The sequence below is a fragment of the Eurosta solidaginis genome, chromosome 1 (assembly GCF_040869045.1).
Source record: "Eurosta solidaginis isolate ZX-2024a chromosome 1, ASM4086904v1, whole genome shotgun sequence".
NCBI lineage: Eukaryota > Metazoa > Arthropoda > Insecta > Diptera > Tephritidae > Eurosta > Eurosta solidaginis.
The window spans coordinates 279785292-279806479 of NC_090319.1; the positions used below are offsets into that span (position 1 = coordinate 279785292).

At 31.3% G+C, this 21188-nt stretch overlaps 1 protein-coding gene across 11 annotated transcripts in view; it reads left to right on the forward strand.

The window, feature by feature from the left end:
• jvl (javelin-like) overlaps positions 1-21188 on the forward strand; it is a 404687-nt gene that overhangs the window by 236250 nt on the left and 147249 nt on the right. Inside the window, exon 1 of one of the 11 annotated variants that reach the window (XM_067760921.1) lies at positions 3654-3682. The exons of the other annotated variants lie outside the window; for them this stretch is intronic. Within the exon in view, the coding sequence (XP_067617022.1) occupies positions 3662-3682 (21 nt within the window). The 5' untranslated portion in view covers positions 3654-3661. Of the gene's footprint in view, positions 1-3653; positions 3683-21188 lie in introns of those variants that run through there. 11 annotated transcript variants of the gene reach the window in all.

Consider the following 21188-nt stretch of genomic DNA (forward strand, 5'->3'; position numbering starts at 1 on the left):
AAAAAAGTTTTATAATTAAAAATATTGGAATAACTAAATATTACCAAATAGTAAAATAATCGAAATGATTAAATAAATAAAAAAAAATACATTAAAAAATTATAAATGAGTAAATATAATTGAATAAACAATAATAATTCAATAAGTAAATATAATCAGCGTTAAAAATAAAAGTTAATACATAATTAAATAAATCAAATAAATAAAATTATTAAACGAATAGAAGAAGTCAAATATTGAATAAAATAATTAGTGATAATCGAATAGTTAAAAATCATCTAATCACTAAAACAAATCCACTAAAAATTTTAAATTTGTTTAAAAGTCATATAATTTGAAATAAACAAGCTTTTGTATATAATCAAATAAATGAAAATGACACTACTAAAAAAAATAATAAAGTAATTGAAATCAATTAAGAGAATGCAAATAGTCAATTTATTTAAAATGTTCAAATGACTGAAAGTATTAAAATAATTAAACAGCAACAAATAATTAAAGTAATCAATAAATTAATAATATGAAGTAGCTTAAAATAATAATCAAACAATTATTTGCATATTTGATTACTTTTATTTTTTTATTTACTTAATCATGATTGCTTTTCATAACTTATTTGTTTATTATTATTATTATTGTTTAGCTATGTTAAAAATTAATACTAGAGACATAAAACAAGTGACTAACTAAAAATAGTAAAGAAAATTTAATGCGTCTGATTGAAATCAGTATAATTCTATAAAAGAGAGATATGAATGAATAAATATTTAATTACGCATGTAAACCAGTGTTTTTCAACTTTTATGACCAGCTAAACTCTCACATTAGCGCTCTACTAAATTCGTTTGAAAACACATAATTTTCTGCATGAAGTAAAAGTCAAAAAAATCAACGAAAAACAAATCAGAAAATTAATTTAATAGCCATAATTTTATATAATATCTGATTTTGCTAGCATAGCTCACTTAATGAACAGCTGAGATGTTATATAGTTTTGGTATTTCACTCTTGTGTAGACTTTATCGCCATCACATCCATAAAATTTAATTTTATTTTACCGGCTTATACTCGTAGTGCAAATGTGCTGCCTTTGATTTGATGCCGTCGCAAGTTGGCTCTTATTGTCAGCTCAATAGATTGTATGTTGTTTTGTATTGTTGTTGTTGCATTTGTTTACAATTTCTTTTCTTTTCATGCTTTGCGTTGTTATGGTGTGTTGACATTTCTTATTACCAAAGTAGTTCGCGCAAAACTATTACATATATTAAATACTAGTGGAGCTTGCACATGCCTAAACACATACAAACAGTTAGTTGTATGTACATTAGACTGGGTTGATCCCCATATAAAAAAAAAGTTGCTAATGTCCGCCCCTAAATTTAAAGATTATGTTGAGAGGGTTTCGGAAAATTTTTTTTAAATTTTTTTTGATCCTTCGAAATACAGCCGAAAAGATTTTTCGTTGTAACTTGGTTATTTGACGTTCGATTTTTAAAATTGATATGTCATTATTTTGGCCTTGAGAAGCTTCACATTTCCGTTTAATGTCCTTTTATGCTATGAAGTCGTTTTCACATGATTAGATCAGCTAACAAAATGAATAGGGGAAGTTAAAGTAAAAAAGTGAGTCAAACCTGTTGTTTCGTATTTATAGTAATAACACTATGCGACAAAATCAATTTTTTTTTCTAGGTATTGGACAAAACCTACTTTTTCGTAGAGATTGAGGCTTAAGTAAACAAAGTACTATCTCTGACTTCTGAATACAGTCAGACTCTGACTTCTGACTTTTCACCCACCTCGTATAACAGCTGTTATAACGAATTTCTCAAAAAAAGAATTCAGCCCTTCAAATAAGGGAAAAGAGCGGACCAAAGAATTCAGCCCTTCAAATAAGGGAAAAGAGCGGACCACGAACACATTTTTACTTTTTCAATGTGCTGAACGCGTTTACAAAAAAAAAAAAAAAAAATTTCGAAATGTAGAATTTCGAACTTCGTAAGCCGATATCTATTTTTGGAGGCTAAGTTCGAAAAAGGGAGATAGTACTTTGTTTACTTAAGCCTCAATCTCTACGAAACAGTGGGTTTTGTCCAATACCCAGAAAAAAAGTTGATTTTGTTGCATAGTGTTATTATTATAAATACGAAACAAGAGGTTTGACTCACTTATTCACTTTGACTTCCCCTATTCATGATATTTGGCATATCTTTATTAAATTTTCAATGCGAACCCTGCAATTTTTCCTCCAAAAATATCATGAGTTTCAGGTCTAAGTATAATAAGAATCAGGTAAAATAACAATTGCAATAAATTTTGAAAGTTCTATAACTTCTTTGTTTATTATTTTAGTAATATGGTTTCAAAGCAACATTTTCTTGAATTTGTAAGTACTTTCGTTTGGTAAGGAAAAAAGCATACATTAGGGGGGGGGGGGGGCAAAATTTTGTTAGCTGACCTAATCATGTGAGAACGACTTCATAGCTTAAAAGGACATTAAACGGAAATGTGAAGCTTCTCAAGGCCAAAATAATGACATATCAATTTTAAAAATCGGACATCCAATAACCAAGTTACAACGAAAAAACCTTTCCGGCTGTATTTCGAAGGATAAAAAAAAATAAAAAAAAAATGTTTCCGAAACCCTCTCAACATAATCTTTAAATTTAGGGGCGGACATTAGCAACTTCTTTTTTCGACCCAGTCTAATGCACATTCAAGCGCTAGCCGACACGTATACGCAGTGGCACACAATCAAACAATCTTTGTTTTAGCTTTTTTGTGTCTATTTACAACTGTGGCGCACGAGTGCACTCAATTTTCTTATGCACATACACAATGGTGGTGGTGTTGCACTCATTTTTATTGGTAGTATTCTTCAAAACAATTGTAGTGAAAAATAAAATTGTTTCCATTGGTTCAATAGGCGTTCGCTGCATTTTCTTTTGCCATACTCTTGTGCGGTATCTTCGTATCTATTCATCTACTCGCTCATAAAGTGACTGTCTGTCAGCGCTTTTGTTGATAAGTTTATCAACCACTCATATTTCAGGCAACCTTTCTCTTGTTAATTTGCTTCGCTACATGACTTGGACGCTTACGGAGCTGAATTTATGAACGCACTTAATTAGTGTTTTTATCTTGCTTTGCATTCGAAACTATGTATGGGATTATATATATACAATTGTTTTCAATAAATTTATTTAATTTTTGTATATAATATTGTTATATATGTAGTTTTATATTACATTTTTTTATATTTTTGCCCTAGCTAATGTCAAAATATATTCAATTTAAGCTCACATATGACACTTTTGAAACATATTGTGAATTAGGGCGTTCTTCAACCGAATTCTGGGAAAGGGTGTTTTTGGGACGCATTCTAAAAAAGGGCGATGCAAAAGTTTTCTGAGTAGAGCGTTTACGAAAGGGCAGCCGAGATAGCATGATATTCCACTCAGCAGTCGATTAACACCTGTTTATCAATCATATTCATACAATAACGATCCTATTGAAGTTTTTTTTAAACATTTTAACTTATATTATATATAGGTTCAATGTTATCCACTTAATTGTCATTAAAAAAATACGTAATGTTGTCATGAGGTGAAAGTTTACTTATTATAATTTTTCTTTTCTCATTTCAGGTAAGCACTATTTAATGTTAAGTGATCATCTGCTGGTAAGGTCATGATATTTTATTTTTATTATATATGAATCAAAGGGCTATTTTAACCCAAATTCGTTTCTGAACACTTCTTCAACTGTTTTCCTGCATGAAATTTATTCAGCGCGAAAATTATAAATAAAAAATTTTAAAACTCATAAAAAAAAGATTTATGATAAAACAGTTCTGATGATCAAGATAGCTTGGAAAGAACGAAACGTGGTCCTGAGCTCATCGCCTAATTTTCAAACTTTCAATTGATATGTCTATTAGGAGCCCGTCGCACAACTTAAAAATATATATTATTTGCTATATTAGTTTTTAAATTTTTTTTCAATTATTTTATATAAACTTAACTTTTTGTTCATATATATATATAATTTTTTTTTTTAATATTTCTATATAGCTTTTTTGATAATAATTATATTATTAGTATTTTATGTTTTTTAGCTGCTTTTAAATTTCTTTTTATTATTTCCTCAAGTTGTTGTTTTGTTTATTTTTAAATTTTCTTATTAATGATTTATAAATTTTTATAATTTTTTGTTTAATTTTTTGTTGTTTGTGTTTTTCTAGTAAATTTTTTTATAAATTTCTTTTTTGTCGGCTCTAGCTCACTTGATATTTAATTGTAAAATTTTTTATTACTTTGTTCTTGTTTTTTATTTTTTATTTTTTTACTCCTGCTTTTTTTATTATATATTTTTTTTTAAATTAAAAAATTATTTACTTATTTTTTGTTTATTTAAACATCCTTTGTGATATTAAGCAGTTTTATTTTTTTTTTATTTTTATACTCAGTTGAGCAGAGCTCACAGAGTATATTAAGTTTGATTGGATAACGGTTGGTTGTACATATATAAAGGAATCGAGATAGATATAGACTTCCATATATCAAAATAATCAGGATCGAAAAAAAATTTGATTGAGCCATGTCCGTCCGTCCGTCCGTTAACACGATAACTTGAGTAAATTTTGAGGTATCTTGATGAAATTTGGTATGTAGGTTCCTAAGCACTCATCTCAGATCGCTATTTAAAATGAACGATATCGGACTATAACCACGCCCACTTTTTCTATATCGAAAATTTCGAAAAACCGAAAAATTGCGATAATTCATTACAAAAGAGAGATAAAGCGACGAAACTTGGTAGATGAGTTGAACTTATGACGCAGAATAGAAAACTAGTAAAATTTTGGACAATGGGCGTGGCACCGCCCACTTTTAAAAGAAGGTAATTTAAAAGTTTTGCAAGCTGTAATTTGGCAGTCGTTGAAGATATCATGATGAAATTTGGCAGGAACGTTACTCCAATTACTATATGTACGCTTAATAAAAATTAGCAAAATAATTTTAAAATTTTTAATAAAATAAATAATTAACAATTACCCCTATTAATTATTAATATTTAATTTATAAAAATTATGAAAATTATTAATAATTTTAAAATTTTTAATAAAATAAATTAATAATTTATAATTAATTATTCAATAAAATTAAAAATAATTAATAATTTTAAAATTTTAATAAAAATCAATTTTATAATAAAATATTAAATGAAAATAATTTATAATTTTAAAATCTAAAATTATTTTTTTAAACAAAATAAAATAATTTAATTTAAATTTTTAAAGTTATTATTAAATATTAATAGATAACTATATTTAATAATTGAAATTATATTTTTATTAATAAATCATCTTAAAATAAATATTTAAGTATAGTACACGCCCACTTTTAAAAAAAAAAATTTTAAAGTAAAATTTTAACAAAAAATTTAGTATCTTTACAGTATATAAGTAAATTATGTCAACATTCAACTCCAGTAATGATATGTTGCAACAAAATACAAAGATAAAAGAAAATTTCAAAATTGGCGTGGCTCCGCCCTTTTTCATTTATTTCGTCTAGAATACTTTTAATGCCATAAGTCGAACAAAAATTAACCAATCCTTTTGAAATTTGGCAGGGGCATAGATTTTATGACGTTAACTCTATTCTGTGAAAATGGGCGAAATCGGTTGATGCCACGCCCAGTTTTTATACACAGTCGTCCGTCTGTCCTTCCGCATGGCCGTTAACACGATAACTTGAGCAAAAATCGACATATCTTTAATGAACTTAGTTCACGTGCTTACTTGAACTCACTTTATATTGGTATGAAAAATGAACGAAATCCGACTATGACCACGCCCACTTTTTCGATATCGAAAATTACGAAAAATGAAAAAAATGCCATAATTCTATACCAAATACGAAAAAAGGGATGAAACATGGTAAGGTAATTGGATTGTTTTATTGAAGCGAAATATAACTTTAGAAAAAACTTTATAAAATGGTTGTGACACCTACCATATTAAGTAGAAGAAAATGAAAAAGTTCTGCAGGGCGAAATAAAAAACCCTTAAAATCTTGGCAGGTATTACATATATAAATAAATTAGCGGTATCCAACAGATGATGTTCTGGGTCACCCTGGTCCACATTTTGGTCGATATCTGGAAAACGCCTTCACATATACAACTACCACCACTCCCTTTTAAAACTCTCATTAATACCTTTAATTTGATACCCATATCATACAAACTCATTCTAGAGTCACCCCTGGTCCACCTTTATGGCGATATCCCGAAAAGGCGTCCACCTAAAGAACTAAGGCCCACTCCCTTTTAAAATACTCATTAACACCTTTCATTTGATACCCATATCGATCAAACATATTCTAAAGTCACCCCTGGTCCACCTTTATGGCGATATCTCGAAAAGGCGAACACCTATAGAACCAAGGCCCACTCCCTTTTAAAAATACTCATTAACACCTTTCATTTGATACCCATATCGTACTATCAAAGTCTAGAGTCACGCCTGGTCCACCTTTATTGCGATACCTCGAAAAGGCGCCCACCTATAGAACTAAGGCCCACTCCCTTCTAAAATACTCATTAACACCTTTCGTTTGATTCCCATATTATACAAACAAATTCTAGGGTCACCCCTGGTCCACCTTTATGGCGATATCTTGAAACGGCGTCCACCTATGGGACTACGGATTACTCCCTTTTAAAATACTTATTAACACCTTTCTTCTGATACCCATATTGAACAAACAAATTCTAGGGTCACCCCTGGTCCACCTATATGGCGATATCTCGAAACGGCGTCCACCTATGGAACTAAGGATTACTCCCTTTTAAAATACTCATTAACACCTTTCATTTGATACCCATATCGTACAAACGCATTCTAGAGTCACCCCTGGTCCACCTTTATGGCGATATCTCGAAAAGGCGACCACCTATACAACAACCACCACTCCCTTTTAAAATCCTCATTAATACCTTTAATTTGATACCCATATCGTAGAAACAAAGTCTAGAGTCACCCTGGTCCACCTTTATGGCGATATCTCGAAAAGGCGTCCACCTATAGAACTAACGCCCACGCCCTTTTAAAATACTCATTAACACCTTTCATTTGATACCCATATCGTATAAACAAATTTTAGAGTCAGCCCTGGTCCACCTTTATGGCGATATCCCTAAATGGCGTCCACCTATAGAACTATGGCCCACTCCCTCATAGAATACTCTTTAATGCCTTTCATTTGATACACATGTCATACAAACACATTCCAGGGTTTCCCTCGGTTCATTTTCTTACATGGTTATTTTCCCTTATGTTGTCACCATAGCTCTCAACTGAGTATGTAATGTTCGGTTACACCCGAACTTAACCTTCCTTACTTGTTTTATTTATTTCTATGTCAACTCTCCTATTTTTTTTAAGTCAATAGGTTCGATAAAATCAATAAAAAGAAATAAGTATATAACAAAAATAGTGGCAAACACTTATTGGTGAGGCTTTAAGCTCGATTCGAAACAATGACCATACCTATTAAAATAACATCAGAATGGTTTTTTTTAATTTTTAATAACTTTCAAATACACTTATACATACGCACTTTTTTGGTTATTATGTTGAATTTTATTATTTCTATTTTTTATTTCATGTATTCTAATTTTATATTTGTTGTGATAACGGCGATGGCTAGCATTGGTATTTACTGGTTTTTATTTTTATTTTTTAGTTTGTATTTTTTTATTCTTTTTTATTTAATGTAGGTTTATTTATTTTACTTTTCATTATTATTATTTTTATCTATAATTTTTGTTTTTGTTTTTTATAATTTTGTAATTATTATTTTTTTCATATATATTTTTTTTATATTGACATTCTCTCTAAAATCAATAACAAAAACAATTGTTTAAATCAATATGAGCATATCTCGCTAATTAAATAAAAATAATTTTTTTTTATATTTATTTTTAAGATTTTTTTAATTATATAATCTTTTTTTTTAATTATATAATCTTTTTTTTTAATTATATAATCTTTTTTTTTAATTATATAATCTTTTTTTTTTTTTTAATTTTACTTTGTTTTTATAACCGTTGAACAGCTTACGTTTCGAACAGACGTAAATTACGTGATGGAGGCAAATAGTTAATAATTTACGAAATAGTCTTATCTTTCCAGTCATACCTATTTTAATTTCCTTTTTCTATAAAATAAGTAAGAAAAGTATAGAAATAAGTAAGAAAAGTTCATTAAATATTGAAAATATGTTTTTCGATATTTTATTAAACATGTTTTATTTTTTTATGTTTGTTTGTATTTATATAAACATCAACTAGCTGTTCGGTTGACGAGTTTTTAACTCGATTTCACCTACATTCATACTTTTCTGTAATTTTTCTCTTATATATATAAATTGTAAAAAACAATATGATAATGCCGCGCTTAATAAGTACATATATTTTATTATTTATTCTTTAGTTTCTAAATTTAGTTTCTGAATAAATATATTTTCTTATAAATAATACTTTTTAGTTTTTTAAATATTTTTTTGTTTTTTTTAATTTGTTTGCCTTATTATTTTTATAATTTTTTTAATTATTTCTATTAGTATTCTATTTTGTAATTTTAATTTTTATACATTTTTTTCAAATGTATACAGTTGTTTTAATACTTTTGTTTTATGAGAATATCAAACTCATTTTTTTACTTATTATATATTTTTTTAATTCTTATACTTTAATTTCTACATGAATTTTTATTTCTTAAATATTTTTATATTTTTTAAGTATATATCATGGACTTTTGTGTTTTTATTATTTTTTCTTTATTATTTTTATATTCTTGTTTTCTTATATTTAGCGTTTAGTTTTATTATTATTTTTTTTTTGCAATTTTCCTTTCAATTTTATGTTTAATTTTGTTGTAAGTATTTAGCGTTTTATGCAGCTGCTTGATATTTCTTAATTTTTTTTCTATTAACGTTTTAAAATAATTTTTTCTTTTTTATAATTTTAATTCAATACATACTTTCACGATTAGTTGTCGATTTTTTTTTCATTTCGAACCCTGTTAAAAATTTATTTATCGAACAATCTGTTTGCCTAATGTATGTATACGCATGAGTATCTGCCTGGATGACCGCTTAACCCCCTGCCAGTTTACTTTCCTTTTGTTCTGCGTACATTTATAATCTCTTTTGCATTTGAACTATTGCCGTCAACCGCATTGCACTGAACTGAACTCAATGGTAGTGACCCAAAAGGCGTAGAACTGAATTGAATGAATAATGAATTAAAATATAACATAGTTAATGGCTTAGCTTGCGCTTTTTTTTATTTCAACGTTTCGCATTGTAACATTTTCACTTCTTATCGTTGGCTGCATATTTTATTTATACGCGTCAGCGCATTCCACACTGATCGTAAGCGTGTTAATTACATTCAAATTGTAGTAAAATATTGCAAAAGTGAAAGAAAGCGAAAGAAACATTTTTAAATGTATTTACAATATTTATTGTATTCGTTTGTTGCACTGCGCCGCTGCAGAGAGCCCAACCAGCTTCCAGTTGTAGCTCCACACTGCAATTGCATTCTTTCAGACGTCTCACGTCTCATCTTTCCGTGTACTATTTTTATACCTTTCATGAACATGGTATATTAACTTTGGTCCGATGTTTGTAACGTTGAGAAATGTAGAAGGTAAACTCCCCATTAAGTATACCGAATTGATCAGGGCGACCAACTGAGTTGATATAGCCATGTCCGTCTGTCCGTCCGTTCGTCTGTCTGTTTGAACGCAAACTAGTCCCTCAAATTTTGAGATATCTCAATGAAAGATGTATTTTTGTATTATATTAGACATCTGTCGGATCCGGTAAGATCACAATTTTGATAGTATACACGTGAAACTCGGTGATATACATATATTCTAATATATCATAGAAGATATCCTGAAAAAATCACTTTGATCGGAGCTATATATAGTTATATCCCATACAACCGATCGTTCAGATAGAAAGATGTTTGGCTATTTCTCCCTTAATTTAGAAAGTATAAACGTGAAAATCGGTGATATATATTTTAAGATATCATAAAAGATTTTCTGAAAAAATCACTTTGATCGGAGCTATATATAGTATATATCCCATACAACCGATCGTTCAGATAGAAAGATTTTTGGCAATTTTTCCCTTAATTTCCAATATAATAATGTTAAACGCGGTGATATTTATTCTAATATATCATAGATTTCCTGAAAAATCACTTTGATCGGAGCTATATGTATATAGTATATACCAATCCCATACAACCGATCGTTCAGATAGAAAGATTTTTAGCCATTTCTCCCATAGTTTCCAATATAAAAACGTGACACTTGGTGATATCTATTCTAATATATCATAGAAGATTTCCTGTAAAAATCATTTCGATCGGAGCTATATATCCCATTCCGATCGTTCAGATAAGGGGTTTTTTGCCATTTTTTATTTTATATTTATCTTAAAAATCGGTTAGGTATGTAAATCCGTTCACTATATATTTCTTATCTTATACATCCGATTATTTGGAGATTACGAACGGGATAAGATTATTGTTCAGCCCCCTTCATGAAAGGTATGAAGTCTTCGGCACAGCCGAAGACAGTCCCGCCCTTACTTGTTTCTCCTTATTAATATTCATTATGTGAGCAATATGAAATTTTTCTTAGCACTTCTACTGTTATAATCATGTAGGTAGTAATTTATTTATTTATACATTTTATTGCATTTTTTAGCGAGTTAGAAGCGTTAAATAAAATGCTAAAAATAACGTTCATTCTACCTTCGGCACTCATGCGTCTCGTTGTCGTATAACTAACGTGGCAGCAACAACAAATTATTGCTTGCCGGTTCGCCGTGCCAGTTTATTGCATGACGAATTGACATATCAATAGTTGGTGGTAATGATTAAGGCGCATAGCTGCAGTTAAATTAAGTAATTAAGCGTTGAGAGACATTGCTTTACAATAAATAAAATAAATTAACTAAATAAAAATCAATAAATGGAAAAATGTAAATAGATCACGTGTATTGATAATTGTTTTATTTAAGTTTAAAATCCGCTGGCAATTGACATTTAAAATTTATATAATTATTGTTCAAACTCCAATTGTTTGAGTATTATCCATTAGCAACAGTTTAAAATACAGGGTGCATCCTTTTCCCTTATGTAGAGAAGAAAGAATTCAATGGTAAGGCAATGCACCGCGACCTTTTATTCATCCTGCTGCGAACCGCACTAGTTCTGAATTAGCGCAGAACTATCTCGTAAAGAGGCTATACTATTTCTAAGTATGTCTTCTCACAGTGGTTTCCACTAACACTTTTGACCTATGATGTCCTACAAAATGGAAATTTTACCCATCTGCAGACCTTTAAAACACGTTCTTGACTGATTCCGTAGATGGTTTTGAAATAGTCATGGCTTTGCATAATTAATTTAAACTCAAATAGCTCAGACAAGGGTGGCTACTAACTGTCCGCTCTGCATCTGATTAGCACCACTCGAAGGTAGTCACCTGTAACGCTAAACTGGTGCTTATGGTAACTGGTCCCCATTTTCGTTGCATGATATGTACATATATACATTAGTCTTCTTTTACTGCACCTCATAAAGCCGAATAAATTCAGAGTGAAAGATGCTGGTAAACTGCTACAGTGGTAGGGACATATTGATTCTGGGCATCCCTCTCGGATAACCTCTGCGGTATTTGAACTGTCAATATACCATACCAGATAGTGGTAATAATGGGCTGTCACTGCTTCCGAAATGCCCTTTATGGCTTTGTCCCCCAAGCTTCGTTTATGAGGTCGCTAACGTAGGTGTAAGAGTGCGAGCAATTTCTTCAGATTCCCTATTTTGCTTTATCTTCGCCAAAGTCTTATTTATAAGTACCGTGGTTCTCCTGACTGTTCGATTTGACCTAGTAGCTGTGTTAGCTGGATCCTGCCCTTGGGCCCTCTGCCTTGCATCCCTGTCCCTGGGCCCCTGCACATGGTTCCGATAATACAGACGCATGCCAAACACTGGAGTGGGATCAGTAAATGAACTATTTCTTCTCTAAAAGGTACTTTGTCCATTGCAGTTGATCTTATTTTCCTAATGTACCTATCTGTAGAGTATCTTAAGGTACTGTAGCAAATGCCCATGTTTAGGCTTCTTAGCAGCGGGACCAGGATTTCACCTTTTGAACACCCCTTTATAGTCCAGAGCCGTAAAAAAGGCACTATTTCTCCACATTCGAACGCACTCAGAATTTTTGTTAGCTGGTACAAGGCGGCACTTGTCGGGTTGCCTGTTATGTAGGCGTGCTGATTGGATTGTAGGGGGTGCAAGTGCTTTATGCTATCGCATGGTCTTCAGACTAAATAATTTGGAAGACTTCGCCAACGGTGTGTAGCTAAATGGTTAGCGCAGTGCAACTGAAGGCTAATACTGTTTTCACACAGAAACTTAATGATCTCATTTCACGTGCTAATGAAATCGTAAATTTTTTGCTGTCACACAGAAGTAACTGCTCGATTAGTATGAAGGATGAGACAGACAATCATGGCGGAACGATACAAGGTGGGAGCATGGTGACATACCTACAAACAAAAAAAATTCCATGTACTTGTAAATTCGATGGACAAATGTCAAAATCGTACTGCGCCGGAATTTGATGTATCAAATCAAATAAAAAAGGTTATAGTCAGCTGTTCGATGCGGCCACCTTGTATCGTTCCGCCATGCAGACAATGAAATTTGCTTTGACAAATGACATTTTTAAGCACTAAACACACCAAAAACTAAGAAGCGGAAACGGAAGCGGAACGCTGCCAACAGAGTTGCATTGTGCTTTTGACTTCATTAGGCATTCGATTAGCTACTAATGAAATAATAATAGATTCGAATTTTGTAGGGAAGATTGAGCTCAATAAGCGTCTTAATGTAGAAAACTGCCTTTATTATTCAATAAGCCGTCTGTGTGAAAACAGTATTAGAAACCCTCGAGATGGGGCTATCTGCGCAGCTATGGCAAGTGTCTGACAAATTTTCTATCTTATATACCAAACAAAAAATAATTTTTCAATTATAGATTGTTCCCTTTTTATCTATTTTGGGTAAAAAACCCACTTTTGCTCTTCCATACCCTTTAGAATATAGGCCAGTGAGTGATTATCCCTTAGCTCTTTCCTTCTGACGAACGGCCGAATACACGCCGTCCAATTCCGGACACTTAAATTCTTGATAAAATACCTTATTCCTCAACTGACCGCGCCATCGGAGAAGAGGTTCTGTGCGACGCGCTAGTCAGAGGTGTCGGACTACCGATCCTAGTCCCGTCCTCCTGAGAAGGAGGCACACTTTTAGTTAAATAACTTTTTATTATCTCAGAAAAAATCTAGTTGGTGCAGTTTTTTTTATGTGATTCGACTGAACAAAGATATAGCGGAAACAGTAAAACGTAACTGTTCTTCACTTGTTGTTAACATTTCATATATGGAGGTGCGAAACAAAATAATTGTCGTTATCTTCACTTGTCGATATCGGCGATATTTTAACCATTTCAAATTTGACATTGGGACCATTTCATATGGTTTTACTATGTAGCCATTAGAAGTGGTCATAAGGTCTATTGGTGTTATGGCCGTTGAACTTATGTCACTGCTCATGTCGTCAATTCGCCTCATCGTATGTGCACTAATTTCAGCTTCAAATTGTTTATGTAAGCTTTTATTTTGGTTAAAATAAAAAGTGTTACCTCCCAGCACTAAAAGATTAACAAAAAGTTGCCTCAATAACAAAGTATTGAAAAGCAACAGAAACAGCCAAAAATAAAAAAATTTAAATCTGTAAAACATGCAACAATTTGTTAAAAGGTCATTGTCTTCAATTGTATTGATTGAAGGAATTTGATTTCTAAAAACGAAAACACACAAATGCACACATACATGTTATTCATCCCACAACTTTAAGTTGCCGCTTCTCAAGCAAGCTCTTTCAAGAGGCAACCGATAAATGCACTCAGCCACGTACAACAGAAAAAAGCTAACAAATATATAAACAAAAACAGCAGTGCGTTATATGTATATCTGCATGTTCATATTCATGAATATGTGTGAAGCTCTTAAGCTCCAATAAATAAATAAACTTACAGTTAATCGAAGTGTAAAAGAGCTGCTGTTGTTGGCAACAACCGATTTGAATAGCTGCTTTTAGCGTTTTCGTAAGGATTACCAGATGCCCTGCTGCTTGTGGTGATCGTGGTGATGCGGCTGCTGCTGATAAAGTTATTGCTGCTACTTGCCGCAGTGCCGCCGGGAAGCAGCTAATTGTGAGTACGTGCACTTTTGTTTCGCTTGCCATCGGTACTGAGATGTCTCACGACCGCACGTTCAAGGGCTTTATGTGGGGGTGGTGTTGATGGCGACGGCGCTGACTGCGTAGATATTTTTGTGCATCAGTTTTGTATTATACTGCATATAAACAAGTTTTTTTTTTTTTAAATACCCAATCAATGTATTACAATTTATTATATTTTTATATTTTTAATTTTAAATCCATATTACATATTTATTATAATTCAATTAATTCGGATTTAAGACCTTTACTTCATTTTGGGGAAATTATGTACTGTAGGTCTGCCAAAAATCCAAGGAGCAATTAATTTATGTACCTATTAAAGGAAGATACGAAAGAAAGCCTCGTTCTCAAGTGCTTAAAGTTGGAGAACAAAGCCGGGGAAAGGTAATCTTCAAAAACACACAAAATTTTAGGAAGAAAAACAAACAAAAAATTTGAGAAAGAACTCCTGATTGATCTAGGTGGTGGGAGGGCGTTATGGCCTAGAACGTTTCATGCGGTCATACCAAATCGTTTCCGAGAGGGTCGGGCTTGGTACTGGAACGTACCGGGTCTGCATCCGGCAAAGGACCATGAACATCGATAAAACTTCCCAAGGCCTTAGGGGAGTGTCCTTATAGCTACAACTACAACAAAAACAACAACAACAAAGACAGGTTCAAACAAGTTTAAAAAATAATTAGAAAAAGCTTAAGAAAAAAAATTCAGAAATAAAAAAATTTTATGAAAAAAATAATTAAAAAAGATTTAAAAAAAAAAAATAAAAAAATCAATAAATACGAAAAAAAAAATAAAAAAAAATAAAAAATTTAAAAGTGAAGAAAAAAAAAAGAGGCAAACATTAAAAAGGAAAAGATCTTGCTATTGATCTCATTTTCGGAAAGGAAATAAAATAAACAAAAAATAAATAAATAAAATAAAAAACAACAAAAGGAGAAAATTAACGTAGAAAAATGAAAAAAGGTAGGAAGAAAAGAAAAAAGAAAATTAAGTAAAAACAAAAAGAAAAATGAAAAAAATAAAAAAGGAAAAAAGAAAAAGGAAAAATTGAAAAAGAAAAAATAAAAAGAAATAAATATAAAAAAAATTAAAAGAAAGAAAAAAATTAACAGAAAGAAGTAAATCGTAGACAACTTTCAAAAATATAAAATAAGGAAAATTTGTAAAAAATATAAAAATATATAAAAAAAAGGAAAAATTAGAAAAATAAATATAAGGACGAAAAAATAATAGTACAAAGTTAAGAAAAAATAGCAAGAAACAAATACCAATTGAAAAGAAAAGAATAACTAAAAAAGATAAGAAATTAAAAGGCACGAAAACTAAAACCCAAAGAAAAACAATACATTTTTTTTAAATTCTAAACAATGTAATGATTAAAAATTATAAATGATAAAAAACTAAGAAAAACTAAAAGGAAAAATATAAAAAACGAGACGAAAAAAAAGAATGAAAAGAAAAAAGAAATAAAGAAAGGAAAGAAAAAATAAAGAGAAGAAAAAAAGAAACAAGAAAAGAAGAAAATGTAAAAAGGGAAAACAAGTAGGAAGAAATTACAGGAAAAACTAGAATGCAAAATACGAAAAGGAAAAAGTTAAAAGTAAAAAAAAGAAATAACAATTATAAAAACTAAGAGAAAAAGGAAAAGTAGCAATAAAAAGGAAAAAATTAAGGAGACACTAGAAATAAAAAAATAAAAAGACAAATAAAATTTAACAATAGAAAAGATAAAAGGAAAAAATAATCGCCAAAAATTTAAAGATGGAAATAACAATAAAAGCAAAAATAACTTGTTTAGATAAAAAAAATTTACGAACAAAAGTAATTAAGAAATTAATAAATTTAAAATGAAAGAAGAACTAAAAATAATTTATAAAAAAAAAATATTAAAAAGTTATAAAGAATATGTTTAAAAAGCAAATACTAAAAAATAGCTGAAAAAATTAAATAAGTAAAAGCAATTAAATTATCAAATAATTTTAAAATAACAGATAAAAAAATTAAGAATTCAATTATTCAAAAGTAAAAAAAAAACTATATTATATATTTTTGTTTAATAAATTTTTTGATAAAATTTTTGAATAAAATGAAACTAATAGTTACAAATATTACAGCACGTACCTAAAATATTAACAATTGCATGTAATTCAATTACTGGGTTTTTTTGTTATGTCCTACTAAAATGCGTAGTCTGATCAAAGTAAATGCCTCATAAACAATGCAATAAACAGTTTTTATGTGTTTTATCTTTTGCTCATATGCACACATATTCATATTTACAAAACTGAGTTCAAAGCGATGACTAATTTAGCGTATTCAGCTCATTGCGAAACTGAAACCTTAAAAGTCGCATTTGCAACAACTACAGCAATAAATGCAAACACTAAAACAGCGCAATATATTACAAACAAAAAAATGATTTTTTAAGTTGGTTTCATAAGCAAAAACAAAAGCTAAAAATACTAAAAATTTAGACAACAAACCAAAGCATTGCCATAAAAACAAGTCATAAAAATGGTTTGTAATAATCACAGCGAAAAAGAAGAACAAAAAAAAAAAAAAAAAAAAAAATAACACACGTCTTTGCACAAACGAGAATAAAACTTTAAGCAACAACAGCTGTCTGAGATCGGCGGTCTTAACAACAATGTATATGATTTAGATTGGTTTAAGATGGCTAAGCGCCAATAACAAATTTATGACTTATTAACACGGAAGTTATAGTTTATAGTTAGTGCGTTCGAAGTCTTTATGGATTTACGTTATTTTAATGTGTTCTGAAAAATATAGCAGTAAATTTTATCTTCGTGCTCTAATGGGTTGTGTTAGTGTTTAGGTCTTTTATAATAAGTATCTTACACCTAATTTAATTCTTTATCCAAGACTTTCTTTTTTAAACATTAATATTTTTATTTCTTCTATAATATTTTTTTTTCAATTCTAATTTTTGTGAAGGTGTTCTTCTTTTGTTTTTTGTTTTCACCTTATATATTTGTTTTATTTTATGACAGACGCACATGTCAAGGTTTTCTCACAGTAAATCGCGCACAGGAAGAACAAGAACTGCTAATGTGTGTCTTCTAGTGAATAGGTTATTTTTTGGTTGTTGTTTATTATACTCAGTTGAGCAGAGCTCACAGAGTATATTAAGTTTGATTGCATAACGGTTGGTTGTACAGGTATAAAGGAATCGAGATAGATATAGACTTCCATATATCAAAATCATCAGGATCGAAAAAAAATTTGATTTAGCCATGTCCGTCCGTTAACACCATTACTTGAGTAAATTTTGAGGTATCTTGATGAAATTTGGTATGTAGTTTCCTGAGCACTCATCTCAGAGCGCTATTTAAAATGAACGATATCGGACTATAACCACGCCCACTTTTTCGATATCGAAAATTTCGAAAAACCGAAAAAGGGCAATAATTCATTACCAAAGACAGATAAAGCGATGAAACTTGGTAGGTGAGTTGAACGCAGAATAGAAAATTAGTAAAATTTTGGACAATGGGCGTGGCACCGCCCAATTTTAAAAGAAGGTAATTTAAAACTTTTGCAAGCTGTAATTTGGCAGTCGTTGAAGATATCATGATGAAATTTGGCAGGAACGTTACTCCTATTACTATATGTATGCTTAATAAAAATTAGCACAATCGGAGAAGGACCACGCCCACTTTAAAAAAAAAATTTTTTTAAAGTAAAATTTTAACAAAAAATTTAATATCTTTCCATTATATAAGTAAATTATGTCAACATTCAACTCCAGTAATGATATGGCGCAACAAAATACAAAAATAAAAGAAAATTTCAAAATGGGCGTGGCTCCGCCCTTTTTCATTTAATTTGTCTAGGATACTTTTAATGCCATAAGTCGAACAAAAATTTACCAATCCTTTTGAAATTTGGTAGGGGCATAGATTTTATGACGCTATTTTCTGTGAAAATGGGCGAAATCGGCCGCATGGCCGTTAACACGATAACTTGAGCAAAAATCGACATATCTTTACTGAACTTAGTTCACGTACTTATCTGAACTCACTTTATCTTGGTATAAAAAATGAACGAAATCCGACTATGACCACGCCCACTTTTTCGATATCGAAAATTACGAAAAATGAAAAAAATGCCATAATTCTATACCAAATACGAAAAAAGGGATGAAACATGGTATATAAAATGACAAAAGTTTATAAAATGACAAAAGTTCTGCAGGGCGAAATCAAAAGCCCTTGGAATCTTGATAGGAATACTGTTCCTGGTATTACATATATAAATAAAGTAACGGTACCCGACAGATAATGTTCTGGGTTACCCTGGCCCACATTTTGGTCAATATCTCGAAAGCGCCTTCACATATACAACTAAGGGCCACTCCCTTTTAAAACCCTCATTAATACCTTTAATTTGATACCCATATCGTACAAATTGACGCGAAATATAACTTTAGAAAAAACTCTGTAAAATGGTTGTGACACCTACCATATTAAGTAGAAGAAAATGAAAAAGTTCTGCAGGGCGAAATAAAAAACCCTTGAAATCTTGGCAGGTATTACATATATAAATAAATTAGTGGTATCCAACAGATGATGTTCTGGGTCACCATGGTCCACATTTTGGTCGATATCTGGAAAACGCCTTCACATATACAACTACCATCACTCCCTTTTAAAACTCTTATTAATACCTTTAATTTGATAATAATATCGTACAAACATATTCTAGAGTCACCCCTGGTCCACCTTTATGGCGATATCTCGAAAAGGCGTCCACCTATAGAACTAAGGCCCACTCCCTTTTAAAAATACTCATTAACACCTTTCATTTGATACCCATATCGTACAAACAAAGTCTAGAGTCACTCCTGGGCCACCTTTATTGCGATACCTCGAAAAGGCGTCCACCTATAGAACTAAAGCCCACTCCCTTTTAAAATACTCATTAACACCTTTCGTTTGATACCCATATTGTACAAACGTATTCTAGAGTCACCCCTGGTCCACCTTTATGGCCATATCTCGAAAAGGCGACCACCTATACAACTACCACCACTCCCTTTTAAAACCCTCATTAATAGCTATAATTTGATACCCATATCGCACAAACAAAGTCTAGAGTCACCCCTGGTCCACCTTTATTGCGATACCTCGAAAAGGCGTCCACCTATAGAACTAAGGCCCACTCCCTTTTAAAATACTCATTAATACCTTTCGTTTGATACCCATATTGTACAAACACTTTCTAGAGTCACCCCTGGTCCACCTTTATGGCGATATTTCGAAACGGCGTCCACCTATAGAACTAAGGCCCACTCCCTTTTAAAATACTCATTACTACCTTTCGTTTGATACCCATATTGTACAAACAAATTCTAGAGTCAGCCCTGATCCACCTTTATGGCGATATCCCTAAATGGCGTCCACCTATAGAACTATGGCCCACTCCCTCATAAAATACTCTTTAATGCCTTTCATTTGATACACATGTCATACAAACACATTCCAGGGTGTCCCTCGGTTCATTTTCCTACATGGTTATTTTCCCTTATGTTGTCACCATAGCTCTCAACTGAGTATGTAATGTTCGGTTACACCCGAACTTAACCTTCCCTACTTATTTTTTGATACAAATTGACGGGACGTTCCTATTATGGTTTTATGTTTATATTCATGAACAAAAAAATTTTATATTAAGTTTGGTCCGTTTAAGCCCCTAAAAGAAATGGGACAGACCCACAAATAAGTATACCGAAATTATCAGGATGACAAGATGCATTGATTTAGCGATGTCCGTCTGTCTGTTTGAACGCAATCTAGTACCTCAAGTTTTTAGATACTTAAAAAAATAAATAAAAAAATAAATGTAAGGCGCGATAGTCTTCGAAGAGATCTAAGGCCGAGCTTCTCTTCCAATTTGCGTCGTGCTCCTCTTTATTTTCCCTACAAATTGACCGGACGGGACCTACATGCTTTATGCCGATTCCGAACGGCATCTGCAAGGCAGATGAGTTTTCACTGAGAGCTTTTCATGGCAGAAATACACCCGGAGCGCTTGCCAAACACTGCCGAGGGGCGAGCCCGCTTAGACAAATTTTCTTCTAATTGAAAAACCTTATTTCTAAAATTTTGATGTTGCTTTGTCCGGGGTGTGAACCCAGGGCATACGGTGTGATAGGCGGAGCACGCTACCATCACACCACGGTGGCCATCGAGATGAGATACATATCTTAATGAAATTTGGTGAGCGGGCATATTTGGGTGTCCGATTAATCGTTTGTCGAAGCCGGCCGGATCGGACCACTATGGCATATATTCCCGATTTTTCAGAAAAAAAATTTTTTTTTTCACATCTTTTTCAGTTTATGAGATGTAAGGTTCAAATTTCATAAAATGCTTTCGTATATAGCAAGTATTGTTGTCTGAAAAAAAAAAAATCGTAGAGTTCGGGGTATGTATAGTAGTTATATGGGGTATAACCGATTGTTCAGATAAGAAACTTTTCGTAATTTCCACCCCATTTCAACAGCTAGAAGCTTCAAATTTCTCCAAATGATTATTAATTTTTTATTTACATACGTATACATAGTACAACCCATTGATAAGAGATTAACGCTTTCTGAGAGGCGCACATGTCAAGGTTTTCTTTCGATTTTATGTTGTCTTTATAGTAAAATTTATGAATTTGTTTCGTACTTTCGCCTTTCTATTGCTGGTAGTTAAAATCTAATTTCATGTACAAACACTCATACAGCTGTCATAGTCTAGTCCTAAGACATGAAA